General features: G+C 67.4%; 1 protein-coding gene across 1 annotated transcript; it reads left to right on the plus strand.

Annotated features, from left to right (window-relative positions):
- LOC116781930 (ryanodine receptor 1-like) lies at nucleotides 1–27200 on the plus strand (the record flags this gene model as incomplete). Its single annotated transcript, XM_032677743.1, has 28 exons — nucleotides 1–45; nucleotides 161–205; nucleotides 276–440; nucleotides 1276–1380; nucleotides 3475–3549; nucleotides 3652–3730; nucleotides 4719–4831; nucleotides 5893–5986; nucleotides 6079–6172; nucleotides 6273–6347; nucleotides 6975–7131; nucleotides 8324–8488; nucleotides 9508–9629; nucleotides 11079–11265; nucleotides 13110–13245; nucleotides 14293–14388; nucleotides 15182–15300; nucleotides 15982–16115; nucleotides 16901–17142; nucleotides 18178–18370; nucleotides 19598–19820; nucleotides 20565–20669; nucleotides 22243–22346; nucleotides 22964–23047; nucleotides 23908–24067; nucleotides 25087–25234; nucleotides 26003–26214; nucleotides 27001–27200. Coding segments are annotated over 28 exons (3677 nt in total), but the record flags the coding sequence as incomplete, so codon positions are not given.
- Between the last annotated feature and the right edge of the window lie 407 nt (nucleotides 27201–27607).

Here is a 27607-nt window from a genome sequence, read left to right on the forward strand (position 1 = left end):
GATGACGAGGTGGTCCTGCAGTGCCCCCCACCCCATAGGGATATGGTGGGGTACAGGGAGGGTTTGGGGTACCGGGGGGTATTCTGGGGTGCAGGAGGGGTTTTTTGGGGTTCAGGAGGGTGTTTTTGGGGTACTGACCCCCCCGTTTTGTGCCCCCCAGGATGACGAGGTGGTCCTGCAGTGCCCCCCACCCCATAGGGATATGGTGGGGTACAGGGAGGGTTTGGGGTACCGGGGGGTATTCTGGGGTGCAGGAGGGGTTTTTTGGGGTTCAGGAGGGTGTTTTTGGGGTACTGACCCCCCCGTTTTGTGCCCCCCAGGATGACGAGGTGGTCCTGCAGTGCACCACGACGCTGCTGAAGGAGCAGCTCAAGCTCTGCCTCTCGGCCGAGGGCTTCGGGAACCGACTCTGCTCCCTCGAACCCACCTCGAACGCGCAGGTGAGACCCCCCCGCGACCCCCCCGGGACCCCCCCGGGACCCCCAAATTGGGGGGGGGCTGCCTGGGGGGTTGGGGGGGGGGCGGGAGACCCCGGAGACCCCGGGAAGGGGATCCTGGGGGGCTGGGGGGGGGCGGGAGACCCCAGAGATCCCGGGTTTTGGGGGTCCTGGGGGGCTGGGGGGGGAATTTGGGGGCTGGGAAAGCCTCGGGGGGGCCCACCTGGAACGCGCAGGGAGGGGTGGGAGATCCCCCCAAAATGGGGGGGCGTCCTGGGGAGCTGGGGGGGGCTGTGGGACCCCGGGTTTGGGGGGTGCTGAGGGTCTGGGGGAGCTGCGGGACCCCAGATTTGGGGGGTCTTGAGGGTCTGAGGGGGGGACCCCGGGTTTGGAGGGTCCTGAGGGTCTGGGGGGGGCTGCGAGACCCCGGATTTGGGGGGTCCTGGGGTACCGGGGGTATTTTGGGGTGCCAGGGAGTATTTTGGGGCCCTGACCCCCCTGTTTGCCCCCCCCAGGACGACGAGGTGGTCCTGCAGTGCTCCCCCCACCTCTGGGGGTCCCGTAGGGACAGAGGGAGGGTTTGGGGTGCCGGGGGTTATTTTGGGGTGCCAAGGGGGTATTTTGGGGTGCCAAGGGGGTATTTTGGGGCGCTGACCCCCCCTGTTTGCCCCCCCCAGAAGGACAAGGTGGTCCTGCAGCGCCCCCCCCACCTCTGGGGGTCCCGTAGGGACACGGGAAGGGTTTGGGGTGCCGGGGGTTATTTTGGGGTACCGGGGGGGTATTTCGGGGTGCAGGAGGGGTCCCCCAGCGCCGTGACCCTCCCCGTGTGCCCCCCCAGAATGTGCCCCCCGACCTGGCCGTGTGCTGCTTCGTGCTGGAGCAGTCGCTGTCGGTGCGGGCGCTGCAGGAGATGTTGGCCAACAGCGCCGAGATGGGCGCAGAGGTGGGTCCGGGGGGGTTTCGGGGGGCCGGGGGGGTTTGGGGGGGCCCGGGGGGATTTGGGGGGGTTTGGGGGGGTTCAGGGGGGCCCGGGGGGGTCCGGGGGTCCCACGCCGCGTTTGGGGGGCCCCGGAGCTGCATTTTTTGGGGGTCCGGCCGGGGGGATTTGGGGGTTCCCCGGGGAGGGTTTGGGGAGAGTCCGAGGGGGGGCTTTGGGACCCTGAGGGGGTTGGGGGTGGCCGGGGGGGGGTTTAGGGCTATGGGGGTCTCTAGGGGGGGTTTTGGGGGGCTCTGGGGAGGAGTTTGGGCGTCCTGGAGGGGGTTTTAGGACCCTGCAAACGCCTTGGGGATGGGGGGGGGGGGGTGGGTTGTGTTTAGGACCCCGGGGAGTCCTGGGGGAGTTTTTGGGGTCCCTGGGGGGGATTTTGGGGTCCCTGGGGGAGATTTTTTTGGGGGTGGGTTGTGTTTAGGACCCCGGGGAGTCCTGGAGGAGTTTTTGGGGTCCCTGGAGGAGTTTTTGGGGTCCCTGGAGGAGATTTTTGGGGGGGGGAGGTGTTTAGAACCCTGAGGAGTCCTGGAGGAGTTTTTGGGGTCCCTGGAGGAATTTTTGGGGTCCCTGGAGAAGATTTTTTTTGGGGGGGGGGAGTTTAGGACCCTGAGGAGTCCTGGAGGAGTTTTTGGGGTCCTTGGAGGAGATTCTGGGGGGGGGGGGGTTAGAACCCTGAGGAGTCCTGGAGGAGTTTTTGGGGTCCTTGGAGGAGATTCTGGGGGGGGGGGGTTAGAACCCTGAGGAGTCCTGGAGGAGTTTTTGGGTTCTCCGAAGGATATTTTGGGGTCCGTGGGGGTTTTGGGGGGGGGGAGTCCCTGTTGTTTTGGGGGGGTCGCAGCCCCTCGTGACCCCCCCTCTTCTCTCCCCCCCCCCCCGCCCACCCAGGGGGTCGACCTGGATAAGTGGGTAGGTGGCACCGTGGTGCAGTGACCCCCCCGAAATCCTCATCTCATCTTCATCCCCCCACCCGCTCCTCCTCCTCCTCCTCCTCCTTCTCCTCCTCCCCCCCTGTTTTGGGGGGCTCCGCCCACCCCCGACCCCCCCCCGCATGGACCCGGGGGTCTGTGTGTGCCCCCCCCCATCCCATCCATCCACAGCCCCCCCAAACTCCGCATGGACCCCCCAAAGTGTGAGCGTGGCACCCCCAAAATGGGAGTCACCCCAAAAATAGGGGGCACTCCAAAGGAGGGTCACCCCAAAACGGGGGCCACCCCGAACAAGGGGCACCCCCAAAAACGGGGGTCACCCCAAAGGAGGGTCACCCCAAAACGGGGGCCACCCCAAAAACGGGGCACCCCCAAAAACGGGGGTCACCCCAAACAAGGGGCACCCCCAAGAACGAGGGTCACCCCAAAGGAGGGTCACCCCAAAACAGGGGCCACCCCAGAAACGGGGCACCCCCAAAAATGGGGGTCACCCCAAACAGGGGGGCCCCAAAACGGGGGGATCCCAAATGTGTTGGGAATCCCGACAGGGGGTGGCCCCCAAATTGGGGACCCCGGTTTTGGGGGAACCTCGATGTGGGGCTAACCCAGAATTGGGAACCCCAAATTTGAGGGGACACCCAAAAAGGGGGGAACCCCCCCAAAATGGGGGGGGGACCCTGAACTATTGGGGAATCCCCAAAACTGGGGACCCCCAGTATCGAGGGGATCCCAAAATTGGGACCCCCCCCAATTTGAGGGGGCTTCGGTGGGGGGTGACCCTGAAATCAGGGACCCCGACACGAGGGGGGGACCCCAAAATGAGGGGGGTGGAGAGCAAGGGGGACTGTGTCTGACACAGGGACCCCCCCCGGGGATTTGTGGGGGGACTCAGGGAGGTTTTGGGGGTACAGAGGGGCCCTGGGGGGGGTCAGGGGGGTTTTGGGGTCCCCCCCTGAGCCCTCCCTGTGCCCCCCAAGTCCCCTCAGGGCAGGGGGCACTGGACACACCAGGGGCTGTTCCTGACACAGGGGGCGCTCAGGAAGGTTTGGGGGTACACAGAGGGCCTGGGGGGGGCCCGGAGGATTTTGGGGTCCCCCCCTGAACCCTCCCTGTGCCCCCCAAGTCCTCTCAGGGCGGGGGGCACCGGACGCTGCTGTACGGCCACGCCATCCTGCTGCGGCACTCCCACAGCGCCATGGTGAGTCTGGGGGGGCTGGGGGGGTCCGGGGGGGTCCGGGGGGGTCAGAGGGGGCTGGGGGGGGTCGGGGGACCCCCCAATAACGGGGTGTGTCCCCCCCAGTACCTGAGCTGCCTGACCACCTCCCGCTCCGTCACCGACAAACTCGCCTTCGACGTGGGGCTGCAGAGGGACGCGGCCGGTGAGGGGATGGGGGGGCTCGGGGGGGGCTTTTGGGGGGCTCTGGGGGGCACCCCGGGGCTAGGGGGGCTCGGGGGGGGCTTTTGGGGGGCTCCGGGGGGCACCCCAGGGCTGGGGGGGGCTCTGAGGGGGCTCTGGGGGGTGCCCTGAGCTTGGGGAGGGAGGGTCGGGGAGCGTTCGGGGCTCCCCTTGTGTCATGTTGGGGGGGGTTTAGGGGGTCCCCTGGCTCTGGGGTCTCCATTTTGGGGGTGTGGTGGGTCTGGGGGTGTCCCCGGGGCTCAGGGAGTCCCCATTTGGGGGGTCCCTGATTTTTGGGGTGCTGGTGGATGATGCACCCGGTGGGGGGGGTTGGTTTGGGGTCCCCATTTGGGGGGTCCCTGATTTTTGGGGTGCTGGTGGACGATGCACCCAGTGGGGGGGATTGGTTTGGGGTCCCCATTTGGGGGGTCCCTGATTTTTGGGGTGCCCCCCCCCAGGCGAGGCGTGCTGGTGGACGATGCACCCGGTGTGTGTGGGGGGGGGGTTGGTTTGGGGGTCCCTGATTTTTGGGGTGCCCCCCCCAGGCGAGGCGTGCTGGTGGACGATGCACCCGGTGTGTGTGTGGGGGGGGTTGGTTTGGGGGTCCCTGATTTTCGGGGTGCCCCCCAGGCGAGGCGTGCTGGTGGACGATGCACCCGGTGTGTGGGGGGGGTTGGTTTGGGGGTCCCCCTGATTTTTGGGGTGCCCCCCCCAGGCGAGGCGTGCTGGTGGACGATGCACCCGGTGTGTGTGTGGGGGGGGTTGGTTTGGGGGTCCCTGATTTTCGGGGTGCCCCCCAGGCGAGGCGTGCTGGTGGACGATGCACCCGGTGTGTGGGGGGGGTTGGTTTGGGGGTCCCTGATTTTCGGGGTGCCCCCCAGGCGAGGCGTGCTGGTGGACGATGCACCCGGTGTGTGTGTGTGGGGGGTTGGTTTGGGGGTCCCCCTGATTTTTGGGGTGCCCCCCCCCAGGCGAGGCGTGCTGGTGGACGATGCACCCGGCGTCCAAACAGCGCTCGGAGGGCGAGAAGGTTCGGGTGGGAGACGATCTGATCCTGGTCAGCGTGTCCTCCGAGAGATACCTGGTATGGGGGGATGGGGGGGACATGGGGGGGACATGGGGGGGACATGGGGGGGACATGGGGACAGGGGGGGACACGGGGGGGACACAGGGACAGGGAGGGGACATGGGGGGGCCACAGGGACACCCCCCTGACCTGCTCCTGGTCAGTGTGTCCTCTGAGAGATCCCTGGTACGGGGGGACAGGGGGACATTGGGGGGACACAGGGACACCCCCCTGACCTGCTCCTGGTCAGCGTGTGCTCCAAGAGATCCCTGGTATGGAGGGACAGGGGGACAGGGGGGGGACATGGGGACATGGGGACAGGGAGGGGACACAGGGACACCCCCCTGACCTGCTCCTGGTCAGCGTGTCCTCTGAGAGATCCCTGGTACGGGGACAGGGGGACATTGGGGGGGACATGGGGACACTGGGGGGATGTGGGGACACCCCCCTGACCTGCTCCTGGTCAGTGTGTCCTCTGAGAGACCCCTGGTATGGGGGGACACGAGGACAAGGGGGGGACAGGGGGACATTGGGGGGACACAGGGACACCCCCCTGACCTGCTCCTGGTCAGCATGTCCTCTGAGAGATCCCTGGTATGGGGGGACACGAGGACACGTGGGGGACATGGGGGGCACATGGGGGACCCTCTTTGTCCCCTCGTGTCCTCCCACATCCTACACGTGTCCCCTGCGTGTCACACACGGGTCCCACACACGTATCCCATGTGTCCCCTGCATGTCACACACATGTAACACACGAGTCCCACACACATCCCATGTGTCCCACCTGTGTCCCACACGTGTCCCCCCCGTGTCCCAGCACCTCTCCACGGCCTCGGGGGAGCTGCAGGTCACACACATGTCACACACATGTCACACACGTGTCCCTCCCATCCCAGCACCTCTCCACGGCCTCGGGGGAGCTGCAGGTCACACATGTGTCACACACATGTCACACACATGTCACACACATGTCCCTCCCATCCCAGCACCTCTCCACGGCCTCGGGGGAGCTGCAGGTCACACACATGTCCCACACATGTCCCACACGTGTCCCACACGTGTCCCTCCCATCCCAGCACCTCTCCACGGCCTCGGGGGAGCTGCAGGTGGACGCCTCGTTCATGCAGACGCTGTGGAACATGAACCCCATCTGCTCGGGCTCCGAGGAAGGTGATGCCGGGGAGGGGTCCCCAAATCCGGAGGGGGTGTCCCCGGGGGTTCCCCCCTCCCCACCCCTGACCCCCGACCCCTGACCCCCCCAGGTTACGTGACGGGGGGCCACGTGATGCGCCTGTTCCACGGCCACATGGACGAGTGCCTGACCCCCACGGCCCCCGAGCAGGGCGACGAGCGCAGGTGGGGGGGACCCCCATTTGGGATTTGGGGGGGGGGTGTCCCCAACCCGCTGACTGACCCCCCCCCGTGTGTGTGTGTGTGTGTCACCCCCCCCCAGCAGCGTCGTCAACTACGAGGGTGGAGCCGTTTGTGCCCACGCCCGGTCCCTGTGGCGCCTGGAGCCCCTGCGCATCAGGTACGGGGGGACGGGGGGGACAGGGGGGGTACAGGGGGTCACTACCCCCCTGGGAACACTGGGGTGTCCCTGCGCATCAGGTATGGGGGGCACGGGGGGGGGACAGGGGGGACAGGGGGTCACGGGGGGGTCACAGGGGGTCACAGGGGGGTACAGGGGGTCACTACCCCCCTGGGAACACTGGGGTGTCCCTGCGCATCAGGTATGGGGGGCACGGGGGGGGACAGGGGGGACAGGGGGTCACGGGGGGGTCACAGGGGGTCACAGGGGGGTACAGGGGGTCACTACCCCCCTGGGAACACTGGGGTGTCCCTGTGCATCAGGTACGGGGGGACATGGGGGGACACGGGGTGTCCCCTCTGTCCCCCCCCTCAGCTGGAGCGGGAGCCACCTGCGTTGGGGACAACCCCGTGTCCCCAACACCCCCGGTGGTGACCCCCCTGTCCCCTCTGTCTGCCAGTGGTAACCCCGGTGTCCCCTCTGTCCCCTGGTGACCCTGGTGTCCCCTCTGTCCCCCGCTGTCCCCTCTGTCCCCCGGTGGTGACCCCGCTGTCCCCTCTGTCCCCCGGTGACCCCACTGTCCCCTCTGTCCCCCGGTGACCCCGCTGTCCCCTCTGTCCCCCCCAGCTGGAGCGGGAGCCACCTTCGTTGGGGACAACCGTTCCGGCTGCGCCACGTCACCACGGGCCGGTACCTGGCGCTCACCGAGGCCACCGGGCTGGCCATGGTCGAGGCCACCGCGGCCACCACGCGCGTGGCCGCCTTCTGCTTCCGCGCCTCCAAGGTGGGCTGGCACCGGGCTGGCACCGGGCTGGCACCGGGCTGGCACCGGGGGTGTCCCCAGTGTGTCCCCAGCCCCGTCCTGCCCCACTGTCCCACTCCCTGTCCCCAGCGTGTCCCCAGCGTGTCCCCAGCGTGTCCCCAGTGTGTCCCCAGCCCCGTCCTGCCCCACTGTCCCACTCCCTGTCCCCAGCGTGTCCCCAGTGTGTCCCCAGTGTGTCCCCAGTGTGTCCCCAGCCCCGTCCTGCCCCACTGTCCCACTCCCTGTCCCCAGCCCTGTCCCCAGGATGTCCCCATGATGTCCCTAGTGTGTCCCCAGCCCTGTCCTGCCCCACTGTCCCACTCCCTGTCCCCAGCGTGTCCCCAGTGTGTCCCCAGTGTGTCCCCAGCCCCGTCCTGCATCCCTGTCCTGCTCCCTGTCCCCAGGATGTCCCCAGGATGTCCCCAGTGTGTCCCCAGCCTGGGCCTGGGCCCCACCCTGGTCCCTGTCCTGCTCCCTGTCCCACTCCCTGTCCCCAGCCCCGTCCCCACTCCCAGGCTCCCGAGGCGGGGGTGGCACCACGATGTCCCCGTCCCGGGCCTGGTCCCCGCCCCGTCCTTGTCACCACCTTCCAGACCTTCCCAGTGGGAACGTCACCGGGATGTCACCGACTGTCCCCAGCCTGGTCCCCACCCTGTCCCCACCTTGCTCCCTGTCCCCGTCCTGGTCCACTCGACCCTCTCAGGACCCCCTTGTGTCCCCCCAAATCCCACAGGAGAGGCTGGGAGGGACCCCAAAATGGGACATAGAGGGGATGAGGCCCCCCCGTCCCCCCTGGCCCCCGATCCCCCCTGTGCCCCCAACCCCTCCAGCCCCCCTGACCCTCCCTGTGCCCCCTGACCCCCCCAGCCCCCCTGACTCTCTCTGTGCTCCCCCCAAACCCCGCAGGAGAAGCTGGAGGTGGCCCCCAAACGGGACATGGAGGGGATGGGCCCCCCTGTCCCCCCCATCCCCTGACCCTCCCTGAGCCCCCTGACCCCCCCAGCCCCCCTGACCCTCTCTGTGCCCCCCAAACCCCGCAGGAGAAGCTGGAGGTGGCCCCCAAACGGGACATGGAGGGGATGGGCCCCCCTGTCCCCCCCATCCCCTGACCCTCCCTGTGCCCCCTGACCCCCCCAGCCCCCCTGACCCTCTCTGTGCCCCCCAAACCCCGCAGGAGAAGCTGGAGGTGGCCCCCAAACGGGACGTGGAGGGGATGGGCCCCCCCGAGATCAAGTACGGGGAGTCTCTGTGCTTCCTGCAGCACGGGCACAGCGGGCTCTGGGTCACCTACGCTGCCCCCGACCCCAAGGCCCTGCGCCTGGGGCTGCTCAAGAGGAAGGTGCGGCCCCAAAACCCCCGGAGGGGGCTCCGGGGGGGCTTTAGGGGGCTTTGGGGGGGCTTCGGGGGGCTCTCGGGGGGCTTTCGGGGGCTTTGCAGCCCATCCTGCACTGGGAGGGGCATGGGGGCTCTGGGGGTCTCTGGGGGGTCACTGTGGGTCTGGGGGGTCTCTATGGGTCTGTGTGTATCTGGGGGGGTCCCTGAGGATTTGGGGTCTCCCCTCTGACCCCCCCGTGCCCCCCCCAGGCCATCCTACACCGGGAGGGGCACATGGGCTCTGGGGGCCTCTGGGGGGTCCCTATTGACCTGGGGGATTCCTGTGGGTCTGGGGGTGTCCCTGTGGGTCTCTGTGGATTTGGGGGGGTCCCTGGGGGTCCCTCTGCCCCCCCCTTCCCGCCCCCCCCGGCCATCCTGCACCAGGAGGGGCACGTGGACTGTGGGGGTCTCTGGGGAGTCCTTGTTGACCGGGGGGGGTCCCTGTGGGTCTGGGAGTGTCCCTGGGGGTCTGTGTGTATCTGGGGAGGTCTGGGGGGGTCCCTGAGGATTTGGGGTCCCTCCTGTGACCCCTCCCGTGCCCCCCCCCCAGACCATCCTGCACGAGGAGGGACACGGGGGCTCTGGAGATCCCTATTGACCTGGGGGGGTCTGTGTGTGTATCTGGGGGGGTCTAGGGGGGGTCCCTGAGAATTTGGGGTCCCCCTGTGACCCCCCCCATGTCCCCCCCAGCCCATCCTGCACCAGGAGGGGCATGTGGAGTGGGGGGTCACTGTGGGTCTGGGGGGGTCTGTGTGTATCTGGGGGGGTCTGTGTGTAGCTGGGGGGGTCTAGGGGGGGTCCCTGAGGATTTGGGGTCCCCCCTGTGACCCCCCCGTGTCCCCCACCAGGCCATCCTGCACCGGGAGGGGCACATGGGCTCTGGGGGTCCCTATTGACCTGGGGGGGTCTGTGTGTATCTGGGGGGGTCTGGGGGGATCCCTGAGAATTTGGTGTCCCCCTGTGACCCCCCCGTGCCCCCCCCAGGCCATCCTGCACCAGGAGGGGCACATGGATGACGCCCTGACCCTCACCCGCTCCCAGCACCAGGAGTCGCAGGCGGCGCGGATGGTCTTCAGCACCACGGGGCTCTACGGGGCCTTCATCAGGTCTGGGGGGTCCTGGGGGGTCCTGGGGGGCCATGGGGATGGTCTTCAGCACCACGGGGCTCTACGGGGCCTTCATCAGGTCTGGGGGGTCCTGGGGGGTCCTGGGGGGGTCCTGGGGATGGTCTTCAGCACCACGGGGCTCTACGGGGCCTTCATCAGGTCTGGGGGGGTCCTGGGGGGTCCTGGGGGGGTCCTGGGGATGGTTTTCAGCACCACGGGGCTCTACAGGGCCTTCATCAGGTCTGGGGGGTCCTGGGGGGTCATGGGAATGGTCTTCAGCACCACGGGGCTCTATGGGGTCTTCATCAGGTCTGGGGGGGCCTGGGGGGGTCCTGGGGGGGTCCTGGGGGGGTCCTGGGGGGGCCATGGGAATGGTCTTCAGCACCATGGGGCTCTACGGGGCCTTCATCAGGTCTGGGGGGTCCTGGGGGGGTCTGGGGGGTCCTGGGGATGGTCTTCAGCACCACGGGGCTCTATGGGGCCTTCATCAGGTCTGGGGGGGTCCTGGGGGGTTCTGGGAATGGTCTTCAGCACCACGGGGCTCTACGGGGTCTTCATCAGGTCTGGGGGGACCTGGGGGGGTCCTGGGGGGGTCCTGGGGGGGGATCCTGGGGGGGTCCTGGGGATGGTCTTCAGCACCACGAGGCTCTACGGGGCCTTCATCAGGTCGGGGGGGTCCTGGGGGGTCCTGGGGGTCTGTGGGTGACGTGGGGGATCCCTGGGGGTCCCTGGGGGTCCTTGGTGGTCTAACCCTCCCCCCCTGTACCCCCCAGGAGCCTGGCTATATATGGGATATCTTATCTGGGATGTGAGGGGTTTGTGAGGAAGAGGGGGAGTCCCTGGGAGTCCCTGGGAGTCCCTGGGGTTCCGTGGGGATCTCTGGGGTTCCATGGGAGTCCGTGGGGGTCCGTGGGGGTCTGACTCCCCCCGCGCCCCCCCCCAGGGGCCGAGACATTTATGGGATATTTTATCTGGGATGTGAGGGGTCTGTGTGGAACAAGGAGAGTCCCTGGGGGTCCCTGGGAGTCTGTGGGGGTCCGTGGTGGTCTGACTCCCCCCGTGCCCCCCCTAGGAGCCTGGTTATATATGGGGTATCTTATTTGGGATGTGAGGGGTCTGTGTGGAATGAGGGGAGTCCCTGGGGGTCTCTGGGGTTCCGTGGGGGTCCGTGGTGGTCTGACTCCCCCCGTGCCCCCCCCAGGGGCCGAGACATTTATGGGGTATTTTATCTGGGATGTGAGGGGTCTGTGTGGAATGAGGGGAGTCCCTGGGGGGTCTCTGGGGGTCCGTGGTGGTCTGACTCCCCCAGTGCCCCCCCAGGGGCCGAGACATTTATGGGGTATTTTATCTGGGATGTGAGGGGTCTGTGTGGAACGAGGGGAGTCCCTGGGGGTCCGTGGGAGTCCGTCGGGGTCCGTGGTGGTCTGACTCCCCCCGTGCCCCCCCCAGGAGCCTGGACAGCCTGCAGGGCCGCCCCCGGGGGTCTCCTCCCCCCTCACTGCCCATCGCGGGGATGATCCTGAGCCTGCGGGACCTCATCGGGTACCTGGAGCCGCCTCCCCCCGAGCTGAGGCACGAGCAGCGCCAGGGGCGGCTGCGGGCACTGCGGGGCCGCCAGAGCCTCTTCCAGCAGGAGGTGAGACCCCCGGGACCACCCCCAAAATTGCAGGGACCCTCGGGGCTGCCCCCACATAGCAGGGACCCCCGGGACTGCCCCCACAAAGGAGGGACCCCTGGGACTGCCCCCAGGTAGGAGGGGACCCCCAGGATTGCCTCCACATAGCAGGGACCCCCGGGACCACCCCAAAATAGCAGGGACCCCTGGGACCACCCCCACATAGCAGGGACCCCCGGGACCACCCCCAGGTAGGAGGGGACCCCCAGGACTGCCTCCACATAGCAGGGACCCCCGGGACCACCCCCAAAATAGCAGGGACCCCTGGGACCACCCCCACATAGCAGGGACCCCCGGGACCACCCCCAGGTAGGAGGGGACCCCCGGGACTGCCTCCACATAGCAGGGACCCCCGGGACCACCCCCAAAATAGCAGGGACCCCTGGGACTGCCCCCACAAAGGAGGGATCCCCCGGGACCGCCCCCACACAGGAGTGGACCCCCGGGGCCACCCCCAGACAGGAGGGGACCCCCGGGACTGCCCCCAGAGAGGAGGGACCCCCGGGACCACCCCCACAAAGGAGGGACCCCTGGGACCGCCCCCACAAAGGAGGGACCCCTGGGACCGCCCCCACAAAGGAGGGACCCCCAGGACCACCCCACATAGGAAGGGACCCCCGGGACCACCCCCAGACAGGAGGGACCCCCTGGGATTGCCCCACAAAGGAGGGACCTCTGGGACCACCCCCACACAGGAGGGGAGCCCCAGGACCACCCCTCACAGCTGGGGGACCCCTGAGACCGCCCCCACATAGGAGGGGACCCCTGGGACCACCCCCAGACAGGAGGGACCCCAGGGACCACCCCCACATAGGAGGGGACCCCCGGGACCACCCCCAGACAGGAGGGACCCCAGGGACCACCCCCAGACAGGAGGGACCCCCGGGACTGCCCCCACATAGGAGGAGACCTCCGGGACTGCCCCCAGGTAGGAGGGGACCCCCATGACCGCCCCTACACAGGAGGAGACCCCCGGGACTGCCCCCACAAAGGAGGGGACCCTGGGACCAACCCCAAATCTGGGGGGTCATCGGGGGGTCCTAGGGATGGGCAGGGTCACAGGGAGGGAGGGGTGGGGGGGGCTCTGATGTGCCCCCCGTGTCCCAGGGGGTGCTGACACCGGTCCCAGTTTGGGGGTGCCAGTTTAGGGGTCCTGGGGGGTGTCCTGGTGGTCTGGGGGGGTCTTTGACATTTCCCCCCCCCCCGTGTCCCAGAGGATGCTGACACCAGTCCCAGTTTGGGGGTCCCGGATGGGGCTCATGGGGGTCCCAAGGGGGTTCTGGGGGTCCGGAGGGGGGGTTATGGGGGTCTGGGGGAGGTCTCTGACGAGCCCCCCGTGCCCCAGGGGATGCTGATGCTGGTGCTGAGCTGCATCGACCCGCTGAGCACAGTGTGGGGAGGAGTCCCGTTCTGAGGGGTCCTGGGGGGGTTATGGGGGTCCCAGGGGAGTTATGGGGGTCCTGAGGGGTTATGGGGGTCTGGGGGGGGGTCACTGACGAGCCCCCCATATCCCAGGGGATGCTGACACTGGTGCTGAGCTACACTGACCGGCTGAGCACAGTTCGGGGAGGGGTCTCAGTTTGGGGGTCCCGGGGGGGTTATGGGGGGTTCTGGGGGTCCGGGGGGGGTTGGTGACGAGCCCCCCCTATGCCCCAGGGGATGCTGACCCTGGTGCTGAGCTGCATCGACCGGCTGAGCACAGTTTGGGGAGGGGTCCCGTTTTGGGGGTCCCAGGGGGGTTCTGGGGGTTATGGTGGGTTTTGGGGGTGTCCTGGGGGGTCTGTGATGAGCCCCCCCTGTCCCAGGGGATGCTGACCCTGGTGCTGAGCTGCATCGACCGGCTGAGCGCCTACAGCACCGCGGCGCAGTTCGGGGAGGCCGCGGGCGAGGAGGCGGCGGCGGCTTGGAAGGAGATCGTGAACCTGCTCTACGAGCTGCTGGGTGGGGCTGGGGGGCACGGGGGGGGCTCCGGGGGGGAATATGAGGTGCTATGGGGCAGGTATGGGGTGTTTATGGGGTGTTTATGGGGTGCTATGGGGCAGGTATGGGGTCCATGGGGTGGGAGGTGAACCTGCTCTACGAGCTGCTGGGTTGGGCTGGGGGGCACGGGGGGGGCCCCGGGGGGGGGTATGGGGTGCTATGGGGCAGGTATGGGGTCCGTGGGGTGTTTATGGGGTGCTATGGGGCAGGTATGGGGTCTGTGGGGTGTTTATGGGGTGCTATGGGGCAGGTATGGGGGCTGTGGGGTGGGGTAGGGGCCGTGGGGTGGGAGGTGAAGCTGCTCTACGAGCTACTGGGTGGGGCTGGGGGGTAGCTGGGGGGTCCTGTGGGGCAGGATGGGGTGTCTGTGGGTCCGGGGGGGGTCTGTGGGGCAGGATGGGGTGTCTGTGGGTCCGTGGGGGTCCGTGGGGCAGGATGGGGTGTCTGTGGGTCCGTGGGGGTCCGGGGGGGCAGGATGGGGTATCTATGGGGTATCTGTGAGTCCGAGGTTGTCTGTGGGTCCGTGGGGGTCCGTGGGGCAGGATGGGGTGTCTGTGGGTCCGTGGGGGTCTGTGGGGCAGGATGGGGTGTCTGTGGGTCCAGGGGTGTCCGAGGGGCAGGATGGGGTATCTATGGGGTATCTGTGAGTCCGAGGTTGTCTGTGGGTCCGTGGGGGTCCTGTGGGGCAGGATGGGGTGTCTGTGGGTCCGGGGGGGCAGGATGGGGTGTCTGTGGGTCCGTGGGGGTCCATGGGGCAGGATGGGGTGCCTGTGGGTCTGGGGGGGTCCGTGGGGCAGGATGGGGTGTCTGTGGGTCCGGGGGGGGTCCGTGGGGCAGGATGGGGTATCTATGGGGTCCTATGGGTCCGGGGGTGTCTGTGGGTCCAGGGGTGTCCGAGGGGCAGGGTGGGGTATCTATGGGGTCCTGTGGGTCCAGGGGTGTCTGTGGGTCTGTGGGGGTCCGTGGGGCGGGGCTGTGGGTTGCTGACCCCCCCGTGTGCCCCCCCAGCCTCGCTGATCCGGGGTAACCGCGCCAACTGCGCCCTGTTCTCCACCAACCTGGACTGGCTGGTCAGCAAACTGGACCGGCTCGAGGCCTCCTCGGGTCAGTGGCCCGGGGGGCTGGGGGGGCTCCTGGGGGGCTGGGGGGGCTTCCAGGGGGCTCCTGGGGGGGCTCCTCTGGGGCTGGGGGAATCCCAGGGGCCTGGGGGGGCTCCTGGGGGGCTGAGGAGGGGCCTCCCATGGGGCTTGTGCTGCTGGAGACCCTCCCGTGGGGCTGAGGAGGTTCCTGTGGGTCTGGGGTCCTTCTCTGGGGCTGGGGTCCCTCCTGTGGGTGTGACCCCCCCAGGTGTGTCCCCCCCACAGGTATGCTGGAGGTGCTGTAGTGTGGGTGTGACCCCCCCAGGTGTGTGTGTCCCCCCCCCCCAGGTATCCTGGGGGTGCTGTACTGTGGGTGTGACCCCCCAGGTGTGTGTCCCCCCGACAGGTATCCTGGGGGTGCTGTAGTGTGGGTGTGACCCCCCCAGGTGTGTCCCCCCCCCCCAGGTATCCTGGAGGTGCTGTAGTGTGGGTGTGACCCCCCCAGGTGTGTCCCCCCCGACAGGTATCCTGGAGGTGCTGTAGTGTGGGTGTGACCCCCCCCAGGTGTGTGTGTCCCCCCCCCAGGTATCCTGGAGGTGCTGTAGTGTGGGTGTGACCCCCCCAGGTGTGCCCCCCCCCCCCAGGTATCCTGGAGGTGCTGTACTGTGGGTGTGACCCCCCAGGTGTGCCCTGCAGGTATCCTGGAGGTGCTGTAGTGTGGGTGTGACCCCCCCAGGTGTGTGTGTCCCCCCCCAGGTATCCTGGAGGTGCTGTAGTGTGGGTGTGACCCCCCCAGGTGTGTGTGTCCCCCCCCCCAGGTATCCTGGAGGTGCTGTACTGTGTCCTGATCGAGAGCCCCGAGGTGCTGAACATCATCCAGGAGAACCACATCAAGTCCATCATCTCCCTGCTCGACAAGCACGGCCGCAACCACAAGGTGGGTCCAGGGGTGCCCAGGGGTGCCCAGGTGTGCCCAGGTGTGCTCAGGTGTTCCCAGGTGTGCCCCCGTGCAGGTGCTGCACGTGCTGTGCCCTGTGTGTGTGTGCAGTGCCCAGGTGTGCCCAGGTGTGCTCAGGTGTGCTCAGGTGTGTCCCCCTTCAGGTGCTGCACGTGCTGTGCTCTGTGTGTGTGTGCAGTGCCCAGGTGTTCCCAGGTGTGCTCAGGTGTGCCCAGGTGTGCTCAGGTGTGCCCCTGTGCAGGTGCTGGACGTGCTGTGCTCGCTGTGTGTGTGCAATGCCCAGGTGTTCCCAGGTGTGCCCAGCTGTGTCCTGGCAGTGCCCAGGTGTTCCCAGGTGTGCCCAGGTGTTCCCAGGTGTGCTCAGGTGTGCCCCTGTGCACGTGCTGGACGTGCTGTGCTCGCTGTGTGTGTGCAATGCCCAGGTGTGCCCAGGTGTGCCCAACTGTGTCCTGGCAGTGCCCAGGTGTGCCCAGGTGTGCCCAGGTGTTCCCAGGTGTTCCCAGGTGTGCTCAGGTGTGCCCCTGTGCAGGTGCTGGACGTGCTGTGCTCGCTGTGTGTGTGTGCAATGCCCAGGTGTGCCCAGGTGTGCCCAACTGTGTCCTGGCAGTGCCCAGGTGTGCCCAGGTGTGCCCAGGTGTGCTCAGGTGTGCCCTCCCACAGGTGCTGGACGTGCTGTGCTCTCTGTGTGTGTGCAACGCCGTCGCCGTCCGCTCCAACCAGAACCTGATCACGGAGAACCTGCTGCCGCGGCGGGACCTGCTGCTGCAGACGGGCATGGTCAACCACGTCACCAGGTACGGGGGGCACGGGGGGGTTTGGGGGGGTTTGGGGGCCACAGGAGGGGGAGCTGGGAGGGTTCTGGGGGGCTTTGGGGGCTCTCAGCGGGTCTGGGGGTCACTGAGGTGCCCCTGGAAGCTGCTGAGATGTTCCCGGGGGTCTCTGGGTGCCCTTGGGGTGGGTTTGGTGGTTCTGGGGGTGGGTTTGGGGTCTCTGTGCCCCTAGGGTGAGTTTGGTGGGTCCTGGGGGGTCTCTGGGTGCCCCTTGGGGTGGGTTTGGGGGTCTCTGGGTGCCCTTGGGGTGGGTTTGGTGGTTCTGGGGGTGGGTTTTGGGGTCTCTGGGTGCCCCTGTGGTGGGTTTGGTGGGTCCTGGGGGGTCTCTGGGTGCCCCTGGGGTGGGTCTGCTGGTTCTGGGGGTGGGTTTGGGGGTCTCTGGGGTGGTTTTACTGCTTCTGGGGGTGAGTTTTGGGGTCCCTGGGGTGGTTTTCCTGGTTCTGGGGGTGGATTTTGGGGTCTTTGGGGTGGTTTTACTGGTTCTGGGGGCGGGTTTTAGGGTCTCTGCGGTGGTTTTGCTGGTTCTGGGGGTGGGTTCTGGGGGTCCCTGGGGTGGTTTTGCTGTTTCTGGGGGTGCATTTTGGGGTCTCTGCGGTGGTTTTGCTGGTTCTGGGGGTGGGTTTTGGGGTCTCTGGGGTGGGTTTGCTGGTTCTGGGGGTGGGTTTTGGGGTCTCTGGGGTGGGTTTGCTGGTTCTGGGTTTGCTGGGGGTGGGTTCTGGGGGTCCCTGACCCCCCCTGCCCCGTTGCAGCATCCGGCCCAACCTGTTTGTGGGGACGGCGCCGGGTTCGACCCAGTTCCGCTGTTGGTACTTCGAGGTGTCCGTGGAGCGGGTCCAGCCCTTCGTGACCCCCCAACCCACCCACCTGCGTGTGGGGTGGGGGGCTGCAGGGTCCTTCCGCCCCGCCCCGGGGGGGGGATCGGGCTGGGGGGGCAACGGCGCCGGAGACGACCTCAACTCCTTCGCCTTCGACGGCCTCCACCTGTGGACAGGTGAGGGGGGGCACTGGGAACACCCCCTCAGAGCCCCCTGACCCCAATAAATCCACCTGTGGACAGGTGAGGGGGGGCACCGGGAACACCCCATGGAGACCCCTGACCCCAATAAATCCACCTGTGGACAGGTGAGGGGGGGCACTGGGAACACCCCATGGAGACCCCTGACCCCAATAAATCCACCTGTGGACAGGTGAGGGGGGGCACTGGGAACACCCCCTCAGAGCCCCCAACCCCCTTGACCCCAATAAATCCACCTGTGGACAGGTGAGGGGGGGGGCACCAGTAACACCCCCATGGGGACCCCTCAGAGCCCCCTCAGGGCCCCCGGCCTAACCCTAACCCTGACCCCAATAAGCTCCCCTGACCCCAATAACCCCCCCAATCCAAATAACCCCCTCAATCCCAATAACCCCCCCGACCCCAATAACCCCCTGACCCCAATAAACTCCCCTGACCCCAATAACCCCCCTGACCCCAATAACCCCCTGACCCCAATAAGCTCCCCTGACCCCAATAACCCCCCCAATCCAAATAACCCCCTCAATCCCAATAACCCCCCTTACCCCAATAACTCTCTGACCCCAATAACCCCCTGACCCCAATAACCCCCTGACCCCAATAAACTCCTCTGACCCCAATAACCCCCTGACCCCAATGACCCCCTCTGACCCCAATAACCCCCCTGACCCCCATGTACCCCCAGGGGGGGTCCCCAAAGCCGTGGGGTCCCCTCAGCGTCGTGCCCTGACCGAGGGGGACGTGGTGAGCTGCTGCCTGGATTTGGGGGTCCCCCCATCCCCCTGACCCCAATGACCCCCCCTGACCCCACAAACCCCCCCTGACCCCAAATAAACCCCACTAACCCCCCGTGTGTCCCCCAGGGGGGGTCCCCAAGGCCGTGGGGTCCCCCCAGCGCCGTGCCCTGGCCGAGGGGGACGTGGTGAACTGCTGCCTGGATTTGGGGGTCCCCCCATCCCCCTGACCCCAATAACCCCCCCTGACCCCACTAACCCCCTATGTGTCCCCCAGGGGGGGTCCCCAAGGCCGTGGGGTCCCCCCAGCGCCGTGCCCTGGCCGAGGGGGACGTGGTGAGCTGCTGCCTGGATTTGGGGGTCCCCAGCGCCTCGTTCCGCCTCAACGGGGCCCCCGTTCAGGGGGTCCTCGAGGGCTTCAACCTCGACACCCTCTTCACCCCCGTGGCCAGTTTCTCGGCGGGGGTCCGGTAAGGGGGGGGGGGACACCCCGAATTTGGGGGGTGGGAGCCCTAAAGGGCGTGTTGGGACCCCAAATTTGGGGGTGGGAGCCATAAAAGGGGTACTGGGACCCCAAATTTGGGGGTGGGACCCATAAAAGGGGTGTTGGGACCCCAAATTTGGGGGTGGGACCCATAAAAGGGGTGTTGGGACCCCAAATTTGGGGGTGGGACCCATAAAAAGGGTGTTGGGACCCCAAATTTGGGGGTGGGAGCCCTAAAAGGGGTGCTGGGACCCCAAACTGGGGGGTGGGAGCCCTAAAGGGGGTGTTGGGACCCCAAATTTGGGGGTGGAACCCATAAAAGGGGTGCTGGGACCCCAAACTTGGGGGGTGGGAGCCCTAAAGGGGGGGTCTGGGGGAGCGGGACCCCTCAGTGAGGGAGATCGGGACCCCTAAAAGAGGGTGGGGGGGGGGTGTCCTCCCGTTTTCGGGGAGTCTGTGGGTCCCTGGGGGGGTCCCTGAGGGTCCCTGTGCCCCCCCAGGCTGTGATTCCTGCTGGGGGGGTCCCTGTGGGGTCCCTGTGGGTTCTGTGGGGTCTGGGGGTCCCGGGGGGGGTCCCTGAGGGTCCCTGTCCCCCCCCGGCTGCGGTTCCTGCTGGGGGGATCCTTGTGGGTTCTGTGGGGTCTGGGGGTGACGGAGGGTCCCTGGGGGGGTCCCTGTGTGTCTGGGGGTCCCTGGGGGTCCCTTGGTGGGTCCCTGATGGTCCCTGTCCCCCCCCAGGCTGTGGTTCCTGCTGGGGGGATCCTTGTGGGTTCTGTGGGGTCCGGGGGTCACAGAGGGTCCCTGTAGGGGTCCCTATGAGGGTCCCTGTGGGTCTGGGTCCCCCTGTCCCCCCCAGGCTGCGGTTCCTGCTGGGGGGGATCCTTGTGGGTTCTGTGGGGTCTGTGGGGTGTCTGGGGGTCTGTGAGTCCCTGGGAGGGTCCCTGATGGTCCCTGTCCCCCCCAGGCTGCGTTTCCTGCTGGGGGGCCGGCACGGGGAGTTCCGTTTCGTGCTGTGGGGTCTGGGGGTCCCTGGGGGGGTCCCTGATGGTCCCTGTCCCCCCCAGGCTGCGTTTCCTGCTGGGGGGCCGGCACGAGGAGTTCCGTTTCGTGCTGTGGGGTCTGGGGGTCCCTGTGGGGTCCCTGTGGGGTCCCTGTGGGGTCTGGGGGTCTGTGGGTCCCTGGGGGGGTCCCTAATGGTCCCTGTCCCCCCCAGGCTGCGGTTCCTGCTGGGGGGCCGGCACGGGGAGTTCCGTTTCGTGCCCCCCCCCGGTTACGCCCCCTGTGCCGAGGCTCTGCTGCCCCGGGAGCGGCTCCGCCTCGAGCCCCTCACCCAGTACCGGGGGCTGAACCCCCCCCCCGGCACCCGCAGCCTCCTGGGGCCCACCCGGGCCCTGCCCCACACCGCCTTCACCCCCTGCCCCGTCGACACCTGCCAGGTGGGGACGGGGGGAATGGGGGGCACTGGGGGGGAATGGGGAGGGTTTGGGGGGGATTAGAGGGGATGGAGGGGGGCTTGGGGGGGATTGGGGAGGGTTTGGGGGGAATTGGGGGGATGGAGAAGGGTTTGGGGGGGATTGGGGAGGGTTTGGGGGGAATTGGGGGGATGGAGAGGGGTTTGGGGGAGATGGAGGGGGGCTTGGGGGGGCTTGGGGGGGCTTGAGGAGGGTTTGGGGGGGATTTGAGGAGATGGAGGGGGGTTTGAGGGAGATTGGGGAGGGTTTGGGGGGATTTCAGGGAATGGAGGGAGGTTTGGGGGGGATTGGGGACACTGGAGGGAGTTTGGGAGGGGTTTTTGGGGAGAGGAGGGGGGTGTGGGGGAGTTTGGGGACAGAGGGGGTTTTGGGGATCTGGGAGGCTTTGGGAAGGGATTTGTGGGGTCAGAGGGGGTTTTGGGGTGTGGGAGGGTTTGGGAAGGGATTTGTGGGGACAGAGGGGGTTTTGGGGTGTGGGAGGGTTTGGGAGGGGGTTTGTGGGGACAGAGGGGGTTTTGGGGGTCTGGGGGTGTTTGGGAGGAGGTTTGTGGGGACAGAGGGGGTTTTGGAGATTTGGAGGGGGTTGGGAAGGGATTTGTGGGGGCAGAGGGGGTTTTGGGGTGTGGGAGGGTTTGGGAGGGCGTTTGTGGGGTCAGAGGGGGTTTTGGGGTGTGGGGGAGACACCACCCCCCCCCCGGTGCCCCCCAGATCGTGCTGCCCCCCCACCTGGAGCGGATCCGGGAGAAGCTGGCGGAGAACATCCACGAGCTCTGGGCCCTGACCCGCATCGAGCAGGGCTGGACCTACGGACCCGTGAGTGGGGGACCCCGAAACCCCCCCTGGGCACCCCAAACCCCCCCTGGGCACCCCAAACCCCCCCTGGGCACCCCCAAATCCCCCAGACCCCCCAAACCTCCCCAAACCCACCCGTGAGCTCTGGGCCCTGACCCGCATCGAACAGGGCTGGACCTACGGACCTGTGAGTGGGGGACCCCAAAACCCCCCCTGGGCACCCCAGAAACCCCCCTGGGCACCCCCAAATCCCCCAGACCCCCCAAACCTCCCCAAAACCACCCAACTTGCCCCCAAACCCACCCGTGAGCTCTGGACCCTGACCTGCATCGAGCAGGGCTGGACCTACGGACCTGTGAGTGGGGGACCCCAAAATCCCCCCTGGGCACCCCAAAACCCCCCCCCTGGGCACCCCCAAATCCCCCACAACCCCAAAACCTCCCCAAACCCACCCTGACCCGCATCGAGCAGGGCTGGACCTACGGACCTGTGAGTGGGGACCCCAAAACCCCCCCTGGGCACCCCAAAAACACCCCTGGGCACCCCCAAATCCCCCACAACCCCAAAACCTCCCCAAACCCACCCTGTCCTGCATCGAGCAGGGCTGGACTTACGGACCCATGAGTGGGGACCCCAAAACACCCCCTGGGCACCCCAAACCCCCCCTGGGCACCCCCAAAACATTCCCAAACCCACCCGCGAGCTCTGGGCCCTGACCCAGACTGAACAGGGCTGGACCGGGAGTGGGGGACCCCAAAACCCCCCCCGGGCACCCCAAAAACCCTCTTTGGGGTCCTTTTGGGGGTCCCAAAATTGCAACTGTCCCTATTTGGGGTCCTTTTATGGGGGGACCCTTCTGGGGGGTTTTCTTGGGGTTGGGGTCCCTTTTTTTGGGGGTTCTCTGGCTGGGGGGTGTCCCAGTGGGGGGGTTCCCATGCCCACGGGGGTTTTGGGGTGCCCAACCCAGTTTTGGGGTACCCTCAGGTCCACAACAAAGGGGACTCTTTTGGGGGGTTCTCCCGGTTTTGGGGTCCCTTTTTGGGGTGTCCCTATTCCCGGGGGGGTTCCCTGACCGGGGGGTGTCCCGGTGGGGGGTTCCCATGCCCAACCCAGTTTTTGGGGTACCCCCAGGTCCACAACAAAGGGGACTCTTTTGGGGGGTTCTCCCAGTTTTGGGGTCCCTTTTTGGGGTGTCCCCATTCCCGGGGGGGGGGGGTTCCCTGGATGGGAGGTGTCCCAGTGGGGGGGTCCCCGTGCCCAGCTGTATTTTGGGGTGCCCACGTGGGTTTTGGGGTGCCCCCAGGTCCAGGACAAACGGGACCCTTTTGGGGGGTTCTCCCGGTTTAGGGGTTCCTTTTTGGGGTGTCCCTATTCCCAGGGGGGTTCCCCTGACCGGGGGGTGTCCCGGCGGGGGGTTCCCATGCTCACGGGGTTTTTGGGGTGCCCCCAGGTCCAGGACAAACGGGACCCTTTTGGGGGGTTCTCGTGGTTTTTGGGTCCCTTTTTGGGGTGTCCCTATTCCCAGGGGGGTTCCCTGACCGGGGGTGTCCCGGTGGGGGGTGCCCGTGCCCACGGGGTTTTTGGGGTGCCCCAGGTTCGTGACGACGTGCGGCACCTGCACCCCTGCCTGCTGAGCTTCCACAGCCTCCCCGACCCCGAGCGCGGCTACAACCTCCAGATGTCGGGGGAGACCCTCAAGTGAGGGGGGAACGGGGGGGTCGGGGGGGCTGGGGGGGTCCCCCCACATCAGGGGGTGTCCCCCCCATCAGGGGGTGTCCCCAAAACCCCCTGGGAAAAGGGGGAGTGGGTTGGGGGAGGCACCTTTTGGGGCGTCACCCCAAAACAGGGGGGGTTTGGGGTCCTGGGGGTGGCGAGGGAGGGTTTGGGGTCCTGGGGGAGGGTTTGGGGTCGTGGGGGTGGCGAGGGAGGGTTTGGGGTCCTGGGGGAGGGTTTGGGGTCCTGGGGGTGGGTTTGGGGTCGTGGGGGTGGCGAGGGTGGGTTTGGGGTCCTGGGTTTGGGGTCCCCCCTCACCTTGGATGTGGAGGGAGGGGGTGGCTGGGAGGATTTTGGGGTCCCCCCGTCCCCTTTGGGGTGTGTCCCCAGAATGGGCTGGGCTGGGTTTTGGGGTCCCCCCTCATCCTGAACCCCCCGACTTTGGGGGGGCTGAGTTTTGGGGGGGCTGAGTTTTGGGGGTGATACCCACAGGATTTTTGGGGGTACTGATTTTTTGGGGTGCTGATTTTTGGGGGTGATGCCCCCAGGATTTTGGGGGTGCTGATTTTTGGGGGGGGTGCTGATTTTTGGGGTACCCCCAGGACGCTGCTGGCCCTGGGCTGCCACGTGGGGATGGCGGACGAGAAGGCCGAGGAGAATCTCAAAAAGATCAAACTCCCCAAAACGTGGGTTTGGGGGGACCGGGGGGGCTGGAGGGGTGGGAGGGGGTCCCAGTTTTGGGGGGTTTTGGGGGTTTTTGCTGGTTTTGGGGGGTCCAGGTAGGAGGGATCTCGTTTAGGGGGTCGGAGGGTCCCAGTTTGGGGTCTCTGGAAGGGGGTCCCAGTTTTGGGTTCCCAATTTGGGGTCTCCAAAGGGGTCCCAGTTGGGGGGGTCCAACTTTGGGGTCTCTAAGGGAGGGTCCCAGGTTGGGTTGGGATGTCCCAGTTTGGGTTGGGATGTCCCAGTTGGGGTTGGGATGTCCTGGTTTAGGTTGGAATGTCCCAGTTTGGGTTGGGATGTCCCAGTTGGGGTTGGGATGTCCCGGTTTAGGATGGGATGTCCCAGTTTGGGATGGAATGTCCCAATTTGGGTTGGGATGTCCCAGTTTGGGTCGGGATGTCGCAGTTGGGTTGGGATGTCCCAATTGGGTTGGGATGTCCCAGCTGGGGTCGGGATGTCCCAGTTGGGGTTGGGATGTCCCAATTTGGGTTGGGATGTCCCAGTTTGGGTCAGGATGTCCCAGTTGGGTCTCGGGATGTCCTGGTTTAGGTTGGAATGTCCCAGTTTGGGTTGGGATGTCCCAGTTTGGGTCGGGATGTCCTGGTTTAGGTTGGGATGTCCCAATTTGGGTCGGGATGTCCCAGTTGGGTCGGGATGTCCCAGTTGGGGTTGGGATGTCCCAGTTTGGGTTGGGATGTCCCAGTTTGGGTCGGGATGTCCCAATTGGGTCGGGATGTCCTGGTTTAGGTTGGAATGTCCCAATTTGGGTTGGGATGCCCCGTCCCCATTTAGGGGAGGCTCAGGGGTCCCGCGGGTGTCCCCCCAGTTACACCATGTCCAACGGGTACAAACCGGCCCCCCTGGACCTGTCCCACGTGCGCCTGACGCCGGCGCAGCTCACGCTGGTCGATCGCCTGGCCGAGAACGGCCACAACGTCTGGGCCCGGGACCGGGTGCAGCAGGGCTGGACCTACAGCACCACCCAGGTGGGCACCCAAAACCCCCCCTGGGGGACCCCCACCCACCCCTGAGCACCCCTGACCCCCACCCTGACCCCCCCTGACTCCCCTCAATGGGCACAAGGTGTGGGTGCAGCAGGGCTGGACCTACAGCACCACCCAGGTGGGCACCCCAAAAACCCCCCCGGGGACCCCCATGTCTCCCTGAACCCCCCAGACCCCTGGGACCCCCACCCTGACCCACCCTGACCCCCCCAAACCAGCTGGGAACAGGCACAACCTGGGCTGGACCCGCAACACCGCCCGGGGGGACCCCTGGGGGACCCCAAAACACCCTCAGCACTGATGTCCCCAGGTCCCCACGGCCCTGTCCCCGATGGTCCCGTGTCCCCACACCCCAGGGGTGTCCCCACACCCCATCCCCACTGTCCCTGTGTCCCCATGACCCCAGTGATGATGTCCCTGTGTCCCCACACCCCTGGGTTGTCCTCACACACCCATCCCTGCTGTCCCCACACCCCAGGGGTGTCCCCACACCCCATCCCCAGTGTCCCTGTGTCCCCACACCCCAGGGGTGTCCCCACACCCTGTCCCCGTGTCCCCACACCCCTGGGGGTGTCCCCACACTCTGTCCCCATGTCCCCACACCCCAGGAGGTGTCCCCACACCCTGTCCCTGTGTCCCCACACCCCTGGGGGTGTCCCCACACTCTGTCCCCCCTGTCCCTGTGTCCCCACACCCCAGGGGTGTCCCCACACCCTGTCCCCGTGTCCCCACACCCCTGGGGGTGTCCCCACACTCTGTCCCCCCTGTTCCTGTGTCCCCACACCCCTGGGGGTGTCCCCACACTCTGTCCCCATGTCCCCACACCCCAGGGGTGTCCCCACACCCTGTCCCCGTGTCCCCACACCCCTGGGGGTGTCCCCACACTCTGTCCCCCCTGTCCCTGTGTCCCCACACCCCAGGGGTGTCCCCACACCCTGTCCCTGTGTCCCCACACCCCAGGGGGTGTCGTCCCCCCCCAGTGACACCGTCCCCGTCCCCAGGACATCAAGAACAAGCGGAACCCTCGGCTGGTGCCCTACAACCTGCTGGACGAGGGCACCAAGGCCACGAACCGGGAGAGTCTGTGCCAGGCCGTGCGGACCCTGCTGGGCTACGGCTACAACATCGAGCCCCCCGACCAGGACACCCGTGAGGGGGGAAAAGGGGGGCCAGGGGGGACAAAGGGGGACCAGGGGGGCAAAGAGGGGCAAAGGGGGACCAGGGGGACAAAGGGGGGCAAAAGGGGTCCATGGGGACAAAGGGGGGCAAAAGGGGGCCAGGGGGGCAAAGGGGGGCAAAAGGGGGGGCAAAGGGGGACCAGGGGGGCAAAGGGGGACCAGGGGGGGCAAAGGGGGGCCGGGGGGGGCAAAGGGGGACCCGGGGGGGCAAAGGGGGGCTTGGGGACCCACCAGGGACCTTTGGGAGGCTTTGGAGGGAGTTTGGGGATGCTCTGGGGGGTCTTGGGGTGGCTGTTTGGGGGAGTCGGGGGGGGGACCCCTGACCAGGACGTGTGTGAGTGTGGGGAGGCCAGGGGGGGCTGCTTTGGGGGTCTCTGGGTGGGAGTTGGGGGCAACTGGGGACAGTTTTGGGGTGTTAACCCCCCCATGTCCCCCCAGCTGCCCAGAGGGTGCTGATGGGAGGTCCCTGGGTGCTGTTTTTGGGGATGCTGTGTCCTGTTTTCGGGGTGTTATGGGGTGTTAACCCCCCTATCTCCCCCCAGCTGCCCAGGGGGTGCCCGGGGGGGTCCCTGGGTGCTGTTTTTGGGGATACTGTGTCCTGGTTTTGGGGTGTTAACCCCCGTGTCCCCCCCCAGCTGCCCAGAGGGTGCTGATGGGAGGTCCCTGGGTACTGTTTTTGGGGATGCTGTGTCGTGTTTTCGGGGTGTTCTGGGGTGTTAACCCCCCTCTCCCCCCCCAGCCGCCCAGGGTGCCCCCGGGGGGGGCTCCCGTGCCCCCCGGCCGCGGCTGTTCCGTGCCGAGCGGGGCTCAGCCGTGCGCTCGGGCCGCTGGTACTTCGAGTTCGAGGCCGTGACCGCGGGCGAGATGCGCGTGGGGTGGGCACGGCCCGGGCTGCGCCCCGACACCGACCTGGGCGCCGACGACATGGCCTTCGTCTTCAACGGGCACAGGGTGAGACCCCCGCGGGCAGCACAGACCCCCGGGACCCCCAGAGTCCCCGGGGAAACCCGGGGGACACCCTGGGACACCTCAGGGACCCTCAGAGCCCACTGGGACCCCCAGAGACACCCTGGGACACCCCAGGGACCCCCAGAGTCCACTGGGACCTCCAGGGACCCCCGGAGTCCATGGGGAACCCCAGAGTCCATTGGGAAACCCTGGGGACACCCATGGACACCCTGGGACACCCCAGGACCCTCAGAGCCCATTGGGACCCCCAGGGGACACCCATGGACACCCTGGGACACCCCAGGACCCTCAGAGCCCACTGGGAACCCCTGGGACACCTCAGGGACACCCAGAGTCCATTGGGAAACCCCAGAGACCCCCAGGGACACTGCAGGACCCCTGGAGTCCATTGGGACCCCCTGGGACACCCATGGACACCCTGGGACACCCCAGGACCCTCAGAGCCCACTGGGAACTCCTGGGACACCTCAGGGACCCCCAGAGTCCATTGGGAACCCCAGGAACGCCCTGGGGCCCCCAGAGTCCCTGGGGAACCCCAGAGACCCCCAGGGACACTGCAGGACCCCTGGAGTCCATTGGGACCCCCAGGGACACCCGGAGTCCACTGGGAAAACCCTGGGACCCCCAGGGACACCCCATGACCCCTGTGACCCCCTGGCTGGGTTCCAGGGTCACCCCCTGACCCCCTGTGCCTCCCTGTACCCCCTTATGACCCCCGGGTGGGTTCCAGGGTCACCCCCTGACCCCTGTGCCCCCTGTGCCCCCCAGGCTCAGCGCTGGCACGTCGGGGGGGAGTCGTTTGGCCGCCCCTGGCAGGGGGGGGACGTGGTGGGCTGCCTCATCGACCTGGGCGAGTGTCACATGAGCTTCACCCTCAACGGGGAGGTTCTCATGGGGGACGGCGGCTCCGAGGTCGCCTTCAAGGACTTCGACGTGGGGGACGGTGAGGGGGGGGCCCGGGCAGGGGGGTCGGGGGGGGGTCGGGGGGCTGGGAACATCCCCCCCGGGGCTGGGACCCCCCCAGGGGTGGGGCAGGAGGGAGGGGTTGGACCCAGGGGGGGGTTGAGGGGTCCTGGGGGCTCCTCTGGGTGAGTTGGGGGGAGTGGAGGGTCCCAAATGGGTGTGGGGGGGTCCCAGATGGGTGGGGGGGGGTCAGGGGGCTGAGACCCCCCTGGGAATGGGGCAGGAGGGAGGGGTTGGAACTGGGGAAGGAGAGGGGGGCACCCTGTGCTCCTTGGGGTGACCCCAAACGGGTCTGGGGGCTCAGGGCTGGCTCTGGGGCACCCTCTGCTCCTTGGGGTGACCCAAAATGGGTCTGGGGGCTCCGGGGTGGTTCTGGGGTCTCCAGGGTTGGGGTGCTGACCCCCCTGTGCCT

Source organism: Chiroxiphia lanceolata, unplaced genomic scaffold (genome assembly GCF_009829145.1).
Source record: "Chiroxiphia lanceolata isolate bChiLan1 unplaced genomic scaffold, bChiLan1.pri scaffold_98_arrow_ctg1, whole genome shotgun sequence".
NCBI classification, from domain to species: domain Eukaryota; kingdom Metazoa; phylum Chordata; class Aves; order Passeriformes; family Pipridae; genus Chiroxiphia; species Chiroxiphia lanceolata.